This window comes from Chlorocebus sabaeus, chromosome 13 (genome assembly GCF_047675955.1).
Source record: "Chlorocebus sabaeus isolate Y175 chromosome 13, mChlSab1.0.hap1, whole genome shotgun sequence".
Taxonomy (NCBI): Eukaryota; Metazoa; Chordata; class Mammalia; order Primates; family Cercopithecidae; genus Chlorocebus; species Chlorocebus sabaeus.
Genome location: NC_132916.1, coordinates 17,967,894 through 17,986,328, shown reverse-complemented (window position 1 = coordinate 17,986,328; position 18,435 = coordinate 17,967,894). Strand labels below are relative to the sequence as shown.

Below are 18,435 nucleotides of genomic sequence, written 5' to 3'. Positions count from 1 at the left end.
TTCTCTTGCCTCAGCCTCCCATGTAGCTGGGAACACAGGCATGCACCACCACGCCTGGCTGATTTTTGTATTTTTAGTAGAGACAGGGTTGTGCCATGTTGGTCAGGCTGGTTTTGAACTCCTGGCCTCAAGTAATCCACCTGCCCCAGCCTCTCAAAGTGCTAGGATTATAGGTATGAGCCACTGCGCCCGGCTCTTGCGTGGGATTTCTTTGAGACACCCTAGAGGCACTGCAGCCACAGAAAGGAGTGTGGATCTAGGAAGCGACTCCCCGTTAGGGTGCATCTCAGCAACATTTCTTTTGGTTGTCATTTGGGGATAAGAACTATTTCCAAGCAAATGTAAATCACTCAATTGAACTGCCTGTTAACATCATCACTACACGTTGCTCAAGCATCCCGGTAAATCCAGAGGGTCACAGCAGCAAGGCAACCACGCCGCCCTCCCCATTCTCCATGCTCTATTCTGTGGGTTTTGAATTTGCTGTCCTCACAACCCACTTGAAGAGAAAGGTGAAAGGTCTGGATCTCAGCTCCATTACTCGTTGGAAGTCACTTGCCTCTTTTCAGTTATGAAGTTGCTAAAATGTCTCAAAACAAAGTGACAGGACTAAATTACCTTAAATTCTTTCTAGCTGAAAATGATGGTTTTATGAGTCAGAAATGAAAACATTAGTGTTCCAGACTTGGAAGTACAGGGAAGTGACTACAGATACAGGACATTAGAATGATGATTAAGAAGAATGGTGATTTTTAAAAGCTTATCAAATAGCTGCAGCTCCTGCTTCCTTGACAGAAGGAGTTTCTTTCCTGAGGGTCAGGCGCCAGCAGCCCTGGAGACGCAGGGCCCAGTTTGCCTCAAGTCTCCTTCCCAAGGCTACTCTACACCTCCTCACAAAGACCCCATGATGGTTTGGTGTCTGGCTTCTGGCAGCACACTGACCTTTTCTCTGGAATTGTGTCAGCAAAGGATCCAGCTTCTTTTCCTGGAGGGACTGGAGGAGCGTCAAGGGTCTGAATGCACTTCTAATGTATTTGTGTTTCAGCTAGTCTTCAAAAATCAATTGTTCACCAATTGGACAGACCTGCCTGGGGCTAGAAGGCCCTTCCTCCAAGCCCCCACACTGATCATTTTAAGAATTCTTCCAATTCAAATGAAAACTACCAAAAATTTTAAAACGTGCAGGCCTTCTGAAGCTATCCAATCCTAAAATTAAATATTGGGTATGGGAGTGGGAATACAACAGGAAGGGTCCAGGAAGGACTCCGAAGGCTCTTTCCAAAGAAGAATTGAGGACAGTTTAATAAGGAGGTAGAACTGAGGAGAGTTTAATAAAGAGGTAGAAGTAGTGAGGTAGCAAGTAATCCATGAATAAGCCTCAGCAGGGAGCCATTGGCCCCTCTAGGGCTGCAGGAGAGAGGCCATCCTACAGAAACTGGATCTTGTGGATGAAGGTAGCCTCCTCCAAGCCATGGCCTAGGGGAATAAATACCCAGAGCTCTCTTTCTCTCCTCTTTGGTCCTTTCATTTCCAACCAGCACATCTCTTTTTGCTGAGCCCAGCCAGCAGCCAGAGGACCAGGGTGTGGAAGATGTAGTCCATAAAGGTCACCTTCAAGGAAGCAAAAACAGTGGAGAAGAGCAGAGAGGGTGCCCAGCAGGGGCAGGAGCTGGGCGGGGAGAGCCTGTGGCGTCAGATCTCGCCCAAGAGTAAGCCGAAACTCAGGGTTCTTGGGTGGTCCTCTAGGGCTGAGGCAAACTGAAAGAAACAGGCTTAGCATTAGGTCCACGGAATGGGTTGGAGAAGCCTAAGGTGAGGAACCAGACAGCAAAGCTGGAGACCAGCTAGAACAACTGAAGAACAAAGAGAGGGAGCGAGACATGTGGCCTCCAGGGTCAGCACAGGCCTCCATCCTGCTCCCGTGCTCCATTCTAGGACAGAGCTCAAAGTTACCGAGCTTCAGTCCCAGGGCCTCTTTCAAACTGGTTTTAACACTAAGTAGGGTATAGGGTCCCTAGCAGGCTCTTCCCAGGCAAACCATGACCATACACTATTCAAGGCCATTTGTAAAGTAACAGTGAGTATGTATTTTCACAGGCCACAGAGTATAATGAACATAAAAATTTGTTTTTAAAATGTTTACCTCTGCCAGGTGCAGTGGCTCACACCTGTAATCTTGGCAATATGGGAGGCTGAGACAGGAAGATCACTTGAGCTCAGGATTTGGAGGCTGCCGTGAGCTACTGTTGTGCCACTGCACTCCCAGCCTGGGTTACAGAGAGAGACTCCAAGTCTAGGGGGAAAAAAAAGTTTAACTTAATCATTTCTAGGTAAAGGCAATAATTTTCAGATGTAAAATTCTGTCATTTCAGATTTTCTGTCATTTCAAATTTTGTCTTTCCAGATGTGGAAAGGGGATTTGTCTCCTCTTTTCCCTCAGAGCAGCATCTAAGCTTCTGAGGGAGGACAGAGCAATCTGAAATCTGGGAGGCTTCCTCTGGGCACTTCGGAGATGAAATAGGGCTGGCTGTCACTGATTGAAATATTCAGTGACATCTGGTCATCTACCCACACTGGCTCCTGGTAGGTTGTTTAAAACCTGTCCCTTGCTAGGCCATTTCCACTCTTTGTTCCCTGGATGGCATTTCAGGTTTTCCCAAGCAGGGTGTGCAACTGTCATCCAGGTTTCTCCTGTACCATTATCCAGAGTGTTTCTCCATGATTTGCTTTGTCTTATGTCAACCAGATGTGAAATGAAGCCAAGTTAACCTCTGTTGTTCAGTCCCTACACTTGATAACACAGGGTTCTGTCATCCACCCCTTCCACTCTACCATAAACTCACACCAGCTTCCCCATCTCAGAGTTGCTTCCCTGGCCCATGGAGAAAAGATGTAGTGGTAGAGGGGCCATGAGAACTCACTCAGAAAATATTCTTGCCAAATCTTCATTCTAACATCTAGACTGCAGCTTTCTTAAGGTTAAAAGCCAGAAATTAGACATAGTTGTTTTTCATTTGATCCATACAGTAAACAGAGGGTGTGATTAAGTTAAAGGTTGGTTACATGAAAAGTGTACAATCATCTCTGAACACTCAGACAGATGCCTGAAACCACTGATAGCACCTAACCCTATATAAACCATATATTTTCCATCTGTCAACAAACTGGCTAAGTGACTACCTGGGAGGTAGCATAGACAACACAGATATGCTGGACAAAGGGATGATTCACATCCCGGACTGGAATGGGCAGGATGGCAGAAGATTTCATCATGCTATTTGGAATGGCACGCAATTTAAAACGAATACATGGTTTATTTCTGGAATTTTCCATTAATATTTTCAGATTGCTGTTGACCACGGGTAACTGAAATCATGGAAAGAGACACTATAGATAAGGGAGAACTACTCTATGTGGTGGGGGAACACATATGTAAGAGATGACATTGTGAAGTAGATAAAATTGGTTTTAAAATCTTTAATACTTTATTTTTCAACTTCCACATCCTAGTATTTTGTGTTCTTGTGATTTCTCTACAGCCTTCTTTTTGAAATCTATTTTCAGGAAATCATCTGATAAATATAACCCTAATAAAGTTCAAATGACTTGCAGCACTTACACATTATTCTTTCTACATCTAATTCGATTTGAAGCAAGAAAATTCTGAGACAAAGGAATAATTTTCTCTAAACTTCTCAGCATCAGTAAGTGGGACAGATAACGAGGTTCTGGAGTTAAGGGAGAAGTTGTCCTCAATCATATCATTTATATCATTACTTGTTTTGCTTTATATTTACTGATATAATTTTAGATTCCAGAATGAATTCTAATAGGTAACTTTAAAGGGAAAATTGAGCTTTATTGTAACATTATTTTCATCAAATCACTAGTATGACAAGAATACAAAATCCTGAAAATAAATTCAAATTTTCTAAGTTAAAAGAATTGAAAGTGTTTATATATACTCTAATATATATTGTAGAGGACTACGTGCTCACTAACAGGGTGTTCCCGATAAGTCCTGCTCTCGCAAACGAAGCAGGGCGTTCCCTAAGCAGGGCGTTGGCGGTCTGTTTATATGTAAATATCTTGAACATCCAGAAAGTCAGGGAAAGGTCAGAAAAACAACAATGTGTCTTGTGACTTGGCAACATTCCACAAACGACTGTATAAAATAAAGCGGAGCGCGCCTTTCGAGGCGGCCGCCATGTTTGTCTTGTCTTGTGTTGTCTTGTGTGTTCATTCCTTTGCTTAGGAAACACGCGGACCCCAACAATATATGCTTTAAATATATAAACTTCTAATATGCTATACAAATATCATACATATGTATATACGTCTTATGCAAATGTATACTTTTAGTAAAAGTATACATGTATATTAAATGTATGTATATATTCTGTATGTTATACATACATACATGTATAATATATTGTATAGGATATATGTATTTATGTACATATACATGTATACAGTACATAATACATTATACATTAGGTATATAAAATATATATACACACAAATATATATTTCCTAATACAAGTTATTGAAGATATTGGATTTAAGAATATTAAAGCAAACATGTCATCTTAAACATCTGCCAAACAGGAGGATCTAGAGGATTGAAAACCTTTTTTTGTGAAAGAACAAATAGTACTTATTTTAACCTTTGAGAGCTGTGCAGTTTGTTGCAACTATCCAACCTTGCCGTTGTAGCACAAAAGCAACTATAGAGAATACATATATGATGAAATGTTTTTATGTTCCAATAAAACTTTATTTATGGACACTGATGTTTAAATTATACATAAGTTTTGGCCAGGTAAGGTGGCTCACACCTGTAATCCCAGCACTTTGGGAGTCTGAGGCGGGCAGATCACTTGAGCTCAGGAGTTCCAGACCAAAACTTGGCCAACATGGTGCGCACTAGTGATCCCAGCTACTCTGGGGGCTGAGGCACAAGAATCGCTTGAATCCAGGAGGCGGAGGTTGCAGTGCACCAAGATTGCACCGCTGTACTCCAGCCTGGATGGCAGAGTACATGAAACTCCATCCCAAAATAAAATAAAATAAAATAATAAAATATAATTGTCATGTGTCACAAAAAGTTCATTTAATTTTTTTAACCACTTAAAAATATAAACACCATTCTTAGCTTGAAAGACATAAACAAACAAAAACAAATTAATGAAGAAACAAACAAACAAAACCCAGAGGGGTCAGTCTATTTAGCTCACAGCCTGTAGTTTCCAGACCTCTGATCTAGACTCACCCACTCAGGATTACCATGGTAGACACTGGCTAGGTCTCAGAACTGGAGGTGAAATACGGCAGGTAAAACCATCATACAAAGAGGCAGAAGAGCATAAGCTTAGGCATTTAATCCATAAGAAGAATATGGACCCTCTACTAGCGTATTGCACTAAAGAAAAAAAGGCAAATTTGGATTTCTGCTAATATCCTGAGCTTAAAAATCCCTTCCATGTAATTCCCTTGCATCCACTATGTTTGAATTTAGAATGTCAGTTTTATTTCCCTGCTCTTGGTTCTGTTGGTGAAAAAGGGGAGAGGAGATGCTAATATTTTTATGAGCTGTCAATGTCCATATCTGACCTGCTAGCATCAAAATGGTGATAGCAACAATTACAGAATATTACCAATTCTAAATTGAAAGAATGCTGACTCAAAATCAGACAGTCTATCTTCCAGTCTCGTATTTATTATTAACCACCTGAGTGGCAAAAATTACTGAAACTTTCTGGAGATCAGTTTACTTATCTGTAAAAGAAGGATCTTGAAGATTTTTCTACCCATATAAATGAATTATAGTTCCCCTTATTACAAACACCACTTTACTAAGAAGGCGTAAGGCAAAAATAAACGTTGCCAGAAATGTAGGCAAATTATGGAAGAATATGTCAAAGGACGGAAAAGACAGATTTAAAGAGTCAATTCACATTTGTATTTTTCTATTTATTTACTAAGTTTTATGGCAACTGAGAATCCAGGATAAATTCAACTGCAGTACTTTTTTTTATGTTTATTTTTTCTGTAAGCATCCATAAGTTAAGCCGGTTAAAGGACCTCTGGTTTACAATTCATTTCCTTGAAAGAAAAAAAATAAACACAATTTTATAAAATCTGTGAATTAAAACTTTGAACCTGCAGATGGTGCTATGGTTCCATTTTCAAATTGTTTTGCCTTCTACTTTAAATTCGTAAGAGAAAATGCAGTTCTTTGATTAAGTTTACTTTTATTCAGAGGTAATAAAATTGAATTATTTCTTTTAATTTTAGTTTATTATTATTATAATAGAAGCAACTGTCTTTTCTATTGAAAAAAGCCACTATAGTTACTCTTTGTAAATGCTAAGTGCTTGCCTAGGCCAAATAATAATCAGCTTTACATCTTTTGTGTTTAAAATTTTTCTTCTTATCATTCAGCAGTAATTTGTCTGTGACCCTCAATTAAGTTGCTTTGCCGTTGCTGCTCTTAAATAAAATTGATTCACTAAGAATTGGGTGATGAAGAGCTAAGGATAAAAAAATTCCATATGAGAACCATTTCAACCTCTAGTTTGTAATAATCAGGTAAAAAAAGATTTCCTGGAATTAAGCCACAGGAACTCTGGCTTGAGTCAGAGCTGTCAACTGGGAAACAAATTTCCAGACATTTTGAAATTTAATTCATTTAATTTTTCTGGTAACTGGATTAGAAAATATGATTAAGCATAGCAGGATAGTCTTTTACTGGATCAGTCTGACTTTGAATGAAGCAAATAGATACTAAAATCTTAAAGTAGAAGAAAGAGGACTGTAAAGTCATTCTTTCTTATGAAACTTACAAACAAAATGTAAAAATAATACACATGGCAGAAATTCTTTAACATAAAAGGAAAAATGGCATTTTACTCTGTTGTTTAGGAAATTTTTCATGTGGCTGCATTTTTTACCTTAAACTCTGATTGAATGTGTGCTAAGCTACCTTTAGTTACAAATCCACAAGTAGAAGTGAAGTATTTATCAAAGTACTACATAAATGTTTTTCAACTAATTATTTGAAGCCACCTGTCAAGTGATTGAATCAGAGATGTTCCAAACTGGTTTGAGCATGTGTGTGTGCATTGGGGGTGAGGGTAGAAAACTAATTCTACATTATGCAAAGACTTATAAAAGTGATGAGGAAAACCTTTAAAAAGAAAAGATAATTAAATTCCTTGAGGTATATAGTCTGACAACAATTTATTTTTTGGATCATTTGACACAGTGCATGTAAAAGTGCATTGGGAATTGTGCCTTTTTATACAAATATGAAATAGCACTACTTCTACTGCTTTGTATACAAATATGAAATAGCACTACTTCTACTGCTTTGTACAACAGCGTGCATATCTTACTATCTTAGAGACTTTCTGAGACATTTATCTTGAGATTAGTTTCAACAAAAAGGAAATGTAATAATAGAAAGGTGAAAATTATCTCTAGAGCTTTTAAAGTTAGGATAGATTTCAAGATTAAATCTAGATCTATATGAATAGCATACAAATTAAAAATATTAACAGAATTGATATTTGGTAATAAAGTATAATTACACATTTATAAGCATAATGAACATAAGTGTTTGTTGCTTTCTGCATTTTTTTCTACACATGAAGTCTTTATTTTCTGAAAGAATCCCAGTGGCCATAGCTATAACACTACAATCATTTTTTTATTTCACTACAATTAAGTAAAGGTTAAAACATTTCACATTGAGCTTGCTACTTTGTTTGTTTAAACAAAAGTAAATTTCCTCTTATCTTACATCTTGAAGTTACTCACTATAAACTTACATAAATTAGACATAATGACAATTAAGTAAGAACTTCAAGCACTACTCATCCCATGGCCGTCATACTGTGACGTCTTTCAGAGCGCTTTGTGATTGCTCAGTCCCAAGTATAAGCCCTATAAAATGATGGGCTTTGAAATGCTGGTCAGGGTAGAGTGAGAAGCACCAGCAGGCAGTAACAGCCAACCCTCAGCCATTGCTAAGGGCAGAGAACTGGTGGAGCCTTCCTCTTACTCCCAGGACTTCAGCACCTAAGACAGCTCCAAAACAAACCAGAACAGGCAGTTCCGGGGGGAGAACGAGTGGGCAAGGTAAGTGAAAACTTTACCTTTCCTCTTCTTTTTCCCTCCTGCCTCTGAAACTTTTCTCACAACATACTGAATTTTTCTCTCTATTGAAAAGAATTTGATAGTGCTCTGCTTTTGCAACAGCAAAAAGACAAGTTTCTCAAGTCACCTGGTAAGGACAGAAATACTTCAATTTCTCTCATATAGATAGATTTTCTGAATTCTTTTGTTTGTAAGATGCTTTACCCTGCTTGCTCTTTTACTGAATACTGATTTTCAAAAATAATTCATTCAAATCAAGTTTACTTGTATGTAGATTTTTGACTGAAAAGTTCAGTGGGCACATTTGCTTTTGAAATTTTCAACTTATTTTTACAGTGCTTTTTTTTTCCTATTTCATATGTTGGTTAAGTGAATCTAAGATGCATTTATTTTTTGCCTTAAGTTTAAATTCTGTAATTTTTATAGGCAGCAAGAGAAACAGATCTTGAACTCCTAAATTTTTAATCTAGAAACTAGAAATGAAATGTGTAAGTTGATTAAATGCAAGAAATGCAAGTTTTGCTTTTAACATATCTTTTTCTTTGATGGAAAAATTCATTTCAGTGACAATATATGATTCAGTGATATTTTGATTATTAATATTCACTACTGAGTTAAGATGTTCAAATTCAGGTGTAAGGAAATAAGTTTCCAGTAATATCTACACTTGAAAGAGGAAAAAGTAATGTAGATACAAAATCTTTTTAAAAATTATATGTATATATACACACTATATTTATACATTTGTACAAACACGAGCAGAAGAATTATTAAATAGATGATACGCCAGTCTTATATTAATCGGATACTGAAATCTTAAAGCGAAGAAAATCAATGTCTTGAAGCTGTTTCCTTCATCAAAAAATACACTAAGCCTGGGTAGTACAGCCCTGTTATGAAAAGATTGTCCCCAGGGTTATTTCCAGCACTATAGAAGTATGGCATTCAATAGATACTGGGGCCAACCATGTGCCCAGACAGCAGGTGAAAAGGATTCTACTTTTTATTCAAGTACCTGTCACTGAGAGAAATACTGATTTTTGAATGTATCATCTTGCAATTTACCTCTTTCTACAAGAGGAAAATTACTCTTTACAAACTCTTCAAGAACCATTGAAAATTACTGCTAGGCACTCAGAATTACCTTGCTGGTAACATCTGTGGTTGGAAGAACTAAGGTGATTCTCTCTCTTTAGAGGCACAGAAATGGACACCAGAAATAAGGCCCAGCTCCTTGTGCTTCTGACCCTTCTCAGTGTGCTGTTCTCACAGACGTCGGCGTGGCCTCTTTACAGGACACTTTCTGCTCTCGGGTAAGCTCCCTTTCAATTCAGACATCTGAGCATTCCTTCTTCATCTAAATGGGAATTTCCTATACGTTTTGTTGGACAACTGAATAGTATAAATTATGTATTATTTATTTACATTTTTGCTTGATGTGTTGAGTGAGAGGTATTTGTCAACATCAGGTCATTCTGAATCTTGGAATTCACTTTCAGAGCATGAGAGACACTGTCAGTGATTAGTTTTATGGGCTGAGTGGATCACATTCCCAAACATGGTGAAAGGAGGCTCTGACTTTCTTTTTATTCAACACCAATTTTAGATGAATAATAAGCTTTTATCCATTGTTAAGTCAGTTCAATTTCTGGTAGAGAAAAAGCTGTTTAGTTGACAACCACATTTTAGTTTATTTTCAAGATTAATCAGTAAATAATTAGAAGATTAGCAGTTGATTAGTGAAACATGTATAAAATCATGTTGCACAGAAATCTATCTAGGCAGAGTCAATTTGCCAATATTAAATATGGGGTAATTGATCTATTGAGATACCCTCCCCCAATAGGTAAATTTTGATATACTTTGTTTGGACCATAAATCCTTAGTTTTATTGTTCTATATGTTATATATTTCAAATCTAGAAAGTTTAATACAACTCATGTTTAAAACTTTATTAATGTATGCTAAAGAAGTAAACAGTAAATGAAAACTACATTAGCTTGAATTTTTCTTTCAGTTTACGGGCACCACTATATCTCCAAAGGAAAAATAATAATTCAGTTGGTTTTTTTTTTTTTTTTTTTTGCTTATTTGCTCATTCTTGATTTTTTGATTAAGGTAGACTTATGCTCAATAGAGAGAATAACCTCTTAGCTATTAGTGTTCTCTGTGAAATCTGTTTAAATACAGCTCCAGTGTTGCTTTGATAACTAAATAAAATGGTTTCATCTGAAGTTCTATCACAGCAGATGAACAGTCATAAGAATGCTGACATTTCTGTTGATTGCTAAGCTTCAGACCCACAGAGGACTACTTGCTAGTGACTCCCAACTCCCAAATCACTGGAAGATATATAAGTGTCCAGGAGCTGACACGCTCCTTAGAGATTTGCCCTAACAGTGAAAATCTGCACACACAAAATTATAAGAGTTGCCAGTGATTAAAATATGTAAGCATCTGCAAATATAGTCATATTCCATATATGCATATGACTATCCTTAGTCTTTCAATGTAACATTGTACATACCTTATTAAAGTTGTGTTAATACATAAGATTAGAAACCAAAAGGCCCCATACAATTTATTGAATTCAAATTCATCTTCATAGATGAGCTATTCATCTATGGAGACATTCTTTGAACTTTGTCAGTACAGAGAAATATATCCTGCCAAGGTAAATGTTTGAAGCAAAGTTTGAGGGTCTGGAGAGAGACAGAAGCAGTTAATACTCCATTCTTCAGAGATGTTTGGAACAGGTGATACTGAACATCACCAAATACATAAATTGTTACCAGTTCTCATTCAGTATTAGTTTTTTCCAAGTTTCTATTTTGCATAAAATCTTTCTACATGTGAAATTTGACTTTGCAAAGTGAAGATATTCTTGGCATAGTAAAGTACACCAAAGAAGTACAGTTTGCTTAATGCTTCGATAAGATTGAATTAAGTAGCTCTTACGTTTTGTATATTCAGCTTATAAAAGTCATATGACATCTACTTTGTAGGACAATAGTAATTTCCTATTTATGCTCTCATTATATGAGCCATTAAGTCAAATTATGTTATTCTCATATTGTGACTGGGTAATATTTCCCAAGAGTTTAAGTATCTTATTTTAAATGGTTGTGGAACCGCTCGCACTGTCTTCTGAAAAGGGAATGTATTATACTTCTCGTGTAACTTTCCCTATCAGGTTGGGTGACAGACTACCCTTTGAGGGAGCAAATGAACCTGATCAAGTTTCATTAAAAGAAGACATGGACATCTTGCAAAATGCATTAGCTGAAAATGGCACACCCAATTATGGTGTATCCAGGTGAGTTTACTTTTTATAAAACTATCCAGTGAGTTTTATTTTAGCAAATGTATTTAAGAATTACAAACGTGCCAATTTTATCTCACCATGAAGCTATTCCGATAGCAAAACACTAGAGGTTTCCGTGTGTCATGGCTTCACTCATCCTGATTTATTGCAGCTCTTGCAGCTGTACATGATTTTCATACTGAAAGGTTGTAACAAGCCAGGATGAACACATCATTCACTTCCATTCTGTTGCACATAATTCCAACATCACAGATTGCACCAATTCTGATAAAACTACAGCATTTAGCATTCCAATGACGAAGAGTTGCCGAGGAGTTTTGTCTCTATATAAAGAAAAGGTATCTGATAGTTAGAGCTGTTCGTTCATAGAACTGCTTGTCTGAGCATCATTTCAAGTACAGACCAAGTAGCTCTACAGGACTTGGTATAGACAAAGTATAAAAGGTTCTTCATTTGAAAGAGAAAAGGTAGAATGATAGGCTTTAATGCCTTCTCTATCTTAAGAGGTTTTGTTTCCAAGTATTTTGGAAAAAGAAAAAAAAAGCTATACTGGGGTTTATGAACTTTCCAAAATCAGAGTATTTTCCCATTGTGTATGTCTTTATTCAGTGGGGCAGACACAAAGCACCATGTACAAATAGCAGCTAATTTAAATAGATCATATTTTTACACCAATTTTTAGTAGAAAAAAAGTAGTTATAAGGATTCAACCATGAAGGAATATTGAAATGTGCTTCTAGAAATGCCTGTTTCTTTAATTTTTCAGTGTCTTGGGCTAGAAATACAGGGTATGTCTTGATACAAGTGACTAGAAGATCTCTTCTGTTAGGGAGTTAAGAAATCTCCTTTTGAACTTTAGTTTTAATGAGAAGCTTTCTTAATAAACCCATAATTTTTTGTTATTTAATGAGCCATAATAATATTCTAGAAAGCCATTTACAAAATAATAGCTATTTTTTTCTTCCTTGTTTTAGAAATGCCAGGCATGCTGATGCAATTTTCACAAGTGACTTCAGTAAACTCTTGGGTCAACTTGCTGCCAAAAAGTACCTTGAGTCTGTTATGAGAAAACGTGTTAGGTAAAGAAACTTATTATTTTTATAAAATGTGTTATTATTCAACCTGAATATTGTACTTTCACTCTTAACAAGTTATTTACCTTGTTTGAAATTGAAAACTCATCGATAATGTTTAATTTAGTTAAATGAAATAACTTGTATTGTTCAATAACATCTATCAAGCCCATGGATTAAGACTTTTTCATAATATCATACTCATTGACTCCAGACACACGTTTTTCTCAAGTAGCAATCGTTTACCAATCTGCAATCAAATTGAACAAGACTCAGTAAAACAATCAAAAAGAGATAGGATAGACTGAGGTAAATGTTAAGGTCAACCATAGAATATTCCTTTTACTTCCTGCTCAAACTAAATGGAGAATGCCAAATGGCTAACAGTCAAATATTTAGATGACGCTGCTCAGGGTAGCATAGCTTCTAAAGATGTAATTATGTTTTTTTAAAAAAGTTTTCTCCCAGTGGCAGAGCACAACTTCAGCTATCCCCAGATTTTTATTTTTGGATGAATTATTTGCTCAGCTGTACAGAATGTGTCATAAAACAGTCCCAGGTCGTGCCAAAATATGGCAGATGATTCCTTGCTTCTCCTTCATCCTTAGGTTTAGTTGTATTTTTCTTTCAGTCTTTTTATGATAGAAAATTAGTTGGCCATGGGAATTCCTTTTTATGTGGCTCCAAAAAACTTGGAACATGTGTATATTTAGCATTTCTTGTGAAAACTCTTTGATTTCCTTTTCCTCATGTTCCTTAGCAGAAACATCTCAGAAGACCCTGTAGCAGCCAAACGTCACTCAGATGCAGTCTTCACAGACAACTATACGCGCCTTAGAAAACAAATGGCTGTAAAGAAATATTTGGACTCAATTCTGAATGGAAAGAGGAGGTAAAGAAAAGGAACTTGCTAAAATGAGAAATCATGACTGACTTTCAAAATAGAAGCTGCACATGAAGACCTCTATCTCACTATCTATCTATACTACATGAAGCAGTGATTCTCAACCTTGGCTGACATTAGACTACCCTGCAGAACTTTAAAAATACTGATGTCTGGGCCTTCCCCCAAACCAATTGCCAGGAAATCAGTGTCTTCCGTGGTGTGGCCTAGGCATTCGTTTCTTTTAAGAGTTCCCCAGTTGACGTTACTGTGCTGCCAGTGTTAAAAACGATGACTATAGAGACATCTAGTCTGAATCTAGGAGCAAGTTTCATCAAAAGTGATGATTTTTAAAACATGTAAAGCATAGTCAATTGCAATTTGGTAACGTGTGGAACTCACTTCATGTGCATATTCAATACTCTTATCTAGTCAAATTAAACCATTAGGTATTTTGTATATTTAGATTCTGTAAAATCGGTATCTCTCCGTGGTGTGTAAACATCGGACACAATACATAAACAGTGTAGTGTTCTGTCTTTTTATTCCAATTGTTTTTGTTTAAATGATGAGTATTAAGGATAATTCTGTTTGGGTGTGATCAGACAAGATGACCTTCTTTGCCCAATACAGATGATAATTCTGTAAGAATAATTTTAGAAACTCTAAGATTGATAAATAATTCATAGGTACTAACAAACTTCAAAGGTAATTGTTTAGCCCCCAATACACTTTCAGAGCACAGAGAACAGCACAGCCATTATGTCATAATAGTTTCTTTAGAACCTTTCTCATCTGAGAGCCTTAATATGCACAATGTTTTTCTGCTCTGCAGCAGTGAGGGAGAATCTCCTGACTTTCCAGAAGAGCTAGAAAAATGATGAAAAAGCCCTTTGGAGCAAAGCTGATGACAACTTCCCAGTGGTGGGTATATTTGTGCATTCCTTCTGTATTCTTACGGCAGTCTCTGATTATATCAGTAGCTAAGAGTCACTTAGTAAGAAACGTCTTAGGGTTAAAGAGTTTCTCATCATGAGACCTCATCCAAGGCAGACACTCCTACAACAGTGGACCCCAACCCAGTAAACAGCTTAGAATGATTCATGTAATTTTTTGATCTCATAAAAGAGCACACTCACAATAAGCAAACGTTTTGAGATCTGAATAGTGTTCCTGGTTCACTTGGGGTTATTTCTACATTTGTATCAAGATAAAAAAAAAAAAAAACAGGAGACTGACTCAAACTGACAAGAAAAAAATGGGCTTTCCTTTTGAGGATCAACCCGTGCTGCTTTTATTAATTGCAGGTTTAGTCCCACAATTGACTGTTAGCACCTCACTTAATTAAGTACAGGGAAATACCACCAAATTAGAGCATGGCCCATTATCATGAAAATATCAGGGCATTCTGGGTCTAACTATATTCCTTGAAACATGGCAAACTTCATACAGCAAAAGTAAAATTCAGCTTGTTTTACCTGTAAGTTTGTTTTACCTACATGACTCCAATAGCATTCTCTGTAAACATTTTTTTTGAGCAGAAAAAACATGGATAGACTTTTTTCTTTGTGAAGTAATAAGCTTGCTATCAAAATTGATTTTATATAAATGTGGGTTCAAGACATATTTCTTTCCTGAGTTATGTCACATTATTATCTACGTTAGCTCATAAAAAATCTGTAATACTGGGCAAGTGCTTAAAGAAATTTCATGCTGTCACCATATGAAAGGTTAGCAGATTTTAAAGGGCTACGGAGTAAAATATGTTTGGCTTTGTGGGCCATCTAGTTTCTGTTATCATGACTTAACTCTGCTATTGTAGCACAAAAGCAGCCACAGTTAGATGTAAAATGAATAGGAGTGACTGTGTTCCAATAAAACTTTATTCATAAAACCTGAAGGCGAGCCAGATTCCAATCCCTAACTAGGTTAAGGAGATTAAAATCACCCATGCTCTAACTAAAGGTAATTCACGGCCTTACCTCAGTTCCTGATGGAGTTATCTAAGGTTTTCAAGAGTCATCAAGAGTGGACATGGTGTCTGGGAAGACACCTGCCTAACTGACTGCTTTTGTCCACTAATTACCCTTCGACCTCTAAGAGAAAGGCAGAGGCAGGAATGTGACTCACATAAACTCCTTATCTTTTATAGACATTTCAGAGAAACAAGTCCCTTTGCTCAAAGAAGAAAGTTAATTACATACAGCTTTTTGAAAGAGTGTTTATAAGAAGTCTTCTCCATCAAATTAAGAAACAGAGTAGGCACTAAAATATAAAGGAGAATTGATTAATCACACTGTGCTTTGTAAATGATAAGATCACTTATGAGATTCCATCCTCCATCCTTTTCTTTTTTAAATGGGTGAGTTTGGACAAATTCTTTGAAGAGGAAATCATGTGGGTCATCCATTTGTGAAAATTACAAATGGTGAATCATTAATAATGGTTAGTTAGACGTCTTTTCACATTCCAGTTCCTCTCTGATAATCAGTCCTCTAGAAGCTGCTCTCTTGATACGTCCCAGGACATGATCCCCTGCTACGGGCTGCTAACAAGGGACAAAGAGAAATAAGTGTTTATCAGATAAGTAAATCAATAAATGAAACTAAGATGCTAGAAATAAAATGTATTTTATGCCTAAAGCAACAATTTTTTCTTTTTCAGAATTCTTGAAGGAAAACGATACGCAACATAATTAAATTTTGAGTTCTACATCAGTAATTCAAGAAAAAAACTTCAATACCCAAACCAAATAAAATGTATTGTGTTGTGAATGTTGTGACGTATTCTAGCTAATGTAATAACTGTGATGTTTACATTGTAAATATTATTTGAGAGTTCTACATTTTGTCTTTAACTCATAAAAAGCCTGCAATTTCATATGCTGTATATCCTTTGTAACAAAAAAAAAATATTTAATGATAAGTAAATGCTAGGTTAATTCCAATTATATAAGACTTTTTTGGAAGAGTAGTAATAGAGCAAAATTGATGTGTTTATTTATAGAGTGTACTTAACTATTCAGGAGAGTAGAACAGATAATCAGTGTGGCTAAATTTGAATGTTAAGCAGATGGAATGCTGTGTTAAATAAACCTCAAAATGTCTAAGATAGTAACAATGAAGATAAAAAGACGTTCTTCCAAAAAGATTTTCAGAAAATATTATGTGTCCCCATATTTTATAGGCAACCTTTATTTTTAATGGTATTTTTAAAAATCTCAAATTTGGATTGCTAATCACCAAAGGCTCTCTCCTGATGGTCTTTCAGTTAAGGAGAACGACCCCTGCTTCTGACATTGAACCTTCCCTTTCTGCTAGTGTTAAGTATGTGTAAAATGTGAAGTGAATGAAACAGTTGTTCAATAATAAATATTTTTGCCATAATGACTCAGAATATTGCTTTCGTCATATGAGCTTCCTTCTGTGAAAGTACATCTAAAGACATAACTATTTTTCCAAAATAATTTTAAGAAATCAAATAGAGAAAATAAAGACTTTTGATTATCACTGCAGATAATTTTTTTGTTTGATTATTTTATATGGTTCAGTAGTAACTCATTTTAGCTCTAAAGTTCTTGGCACTAGATAGCTTTTGTGGTATTTGATTGTGTGCGAGTTCTAAAATAATGGTGGCTTAAATAAAAGAGAAATTTCTTTCACACATAAGTCAAGAAGAAGGTGTCAGGGTTATTATGATGGTTCTGCTCAGCAAAACCCTCAATAACATACACCCCTTTCAGCTCATCCCTCATCTCCAACGGTGTGGCACTTTTCCTCATGATCCAAAATTACAGCTAGTGTTCCAGCCATCATGTATGCATTCCAGGCAACAGGCTATAGGAAGAGGCACAGAAAAAAGGGATCAAATAGTATATGCCAGTTCTCTTTGAACTGATACCTTATACTAACATCCCCTTTACTGGAACATAGTCTTATGGCCAGTCATTTGCAAGAGAGGCTGGGAAATGTAGTATGTTTTCTTTGTTTTGTTTTGTTTTTCTGGGTAATCATGTACCCAACTTAAAACTAAGACTCTATTAATATAAAACAAGGAAAGAGGCCGGGCGCGGTGGCTCAAGCCTGTAATCCCAGCACTTTGGGAGGCCGAGACGGGCGGATCATGAGGTCAGGAGATCGAGACCATCCTGGCTAACACAGTGAAACCCCGTCTCTACTAAAAAATACAAAAAACTAGCCGGGCGAGGTGGCGGGCGCCTGTAGTCCCAGCTACTCAGGAGGCTGAGGCAGGAGAATGGCGGGAACCCGGGAGGCGGAGCTTGCAGTGAGCTGAGATCCAGCCACAGCACTCCAGCCTGGGTGACAGAGCAAGACTCCGTCTCAAAAAAAAAAAAAAAAAAAAAAAAAAAAAACAAGGAAAGAATAAATTTATACAGTGATTAAAAAAAATTTCAGGCTTGGATCTTAAATTCTCATTCAAAAAGCTTAAACAAATAATAAAGAGAGTGAGAGTCAGAGCCTTACCATTAGTGAAGAAGCATTATTCCCAGAAGGCAAAGTTTTGCTTGGTTTTGTTTGCTGCAATTAGGACAAATGGCTACATTGAGAGGAACTAGTCTAGAACTACCAGTAATTGCAAAGCAGTTTTCACAAATTGAAGTAAATTGAGCTCCTTGTATCTCTTGTTCTTATCTGATTCTTCAAATTATTGCATATTTATTAAGTGACATTTTTACGAGAAGCACTGCAGTGAAAACAGACAATTTCTGAGTATTAAGTGTACGTAAGAAGCTTATAAAGATGAAATGGAACCGTAATTTCAGTGTGAAACTAAAGAGTTTTAATTTTATTTTATTAATATAAATCTTTTCAATGTATTCCCTATTGCTTCAAGAAATTCATTGAAGAAATATTCACTGAATGATTATGATGTGCTATGTAGCTATTTGAGAGATTGTTCTGGGCTGAGGGAGCAGCAAGTGCAAATGAGGGAACAGTCCTGGCATATCTGGACAGCAAGGAAGCCCATGTGGC

The 18,435-nt window shown here is 36.5% G+C and overlaps 1 protein-coding gene and 1 long non-coding RNA gene across 2 annotated transcripts in view; one reads left to right on the top strand and one right to left on the bottom strand.

Annotated features, from left to right (window-relative positions):
• The first annotated feature begins 7,978 nt into the window (after window positions 1-7,978).
• VIP (vasoactive intestinal peptide) lies at window positions 7,979-17,212 on the top strand. The gene is made up of 7 exons (XM_008007626.3): window positions 7,979-8,142; window positions 9,357-9,473; window positions 11,354-11,476; window positions 12,460-12,564; window positions 13,319-13,450; window positions 14,277-14,365; window positions 16,106-17,212. The coding sequence occupies exons 2-6, from the start codon at window positions 9,367-9,369 to the stop codon at window positions 14,320-14,322; spliced, it is 513 nt and encodes a 170-aa protein (XP_008005817.1). The 5' UTR covers window positions 7,979-8,142; window positions 9,357-9,366; the 3' UTR covers window positions 14,323-14,365; window positions 16,106-17,212.
• Window positions 12,067-18,435, bottom strand: part of LOC140713233 (uncharacterized) — an 83,477-nt gene continuing 77,108 nt past the window's right edge. The window contains exons 3-4 of the long non-coding RNA XR_012095123.1: window positions 17,173-17,277; window positions 12,067-15,986 (exon numbers count right to left, since the gene is read on the bottom strand). This is a non-coding gene — a long non-coding RNA (uncharacterized lncRNA). The remainder of the gene's footprint in view (window positions 15,987-17,172; window positions 17,278-18,435) is intronic.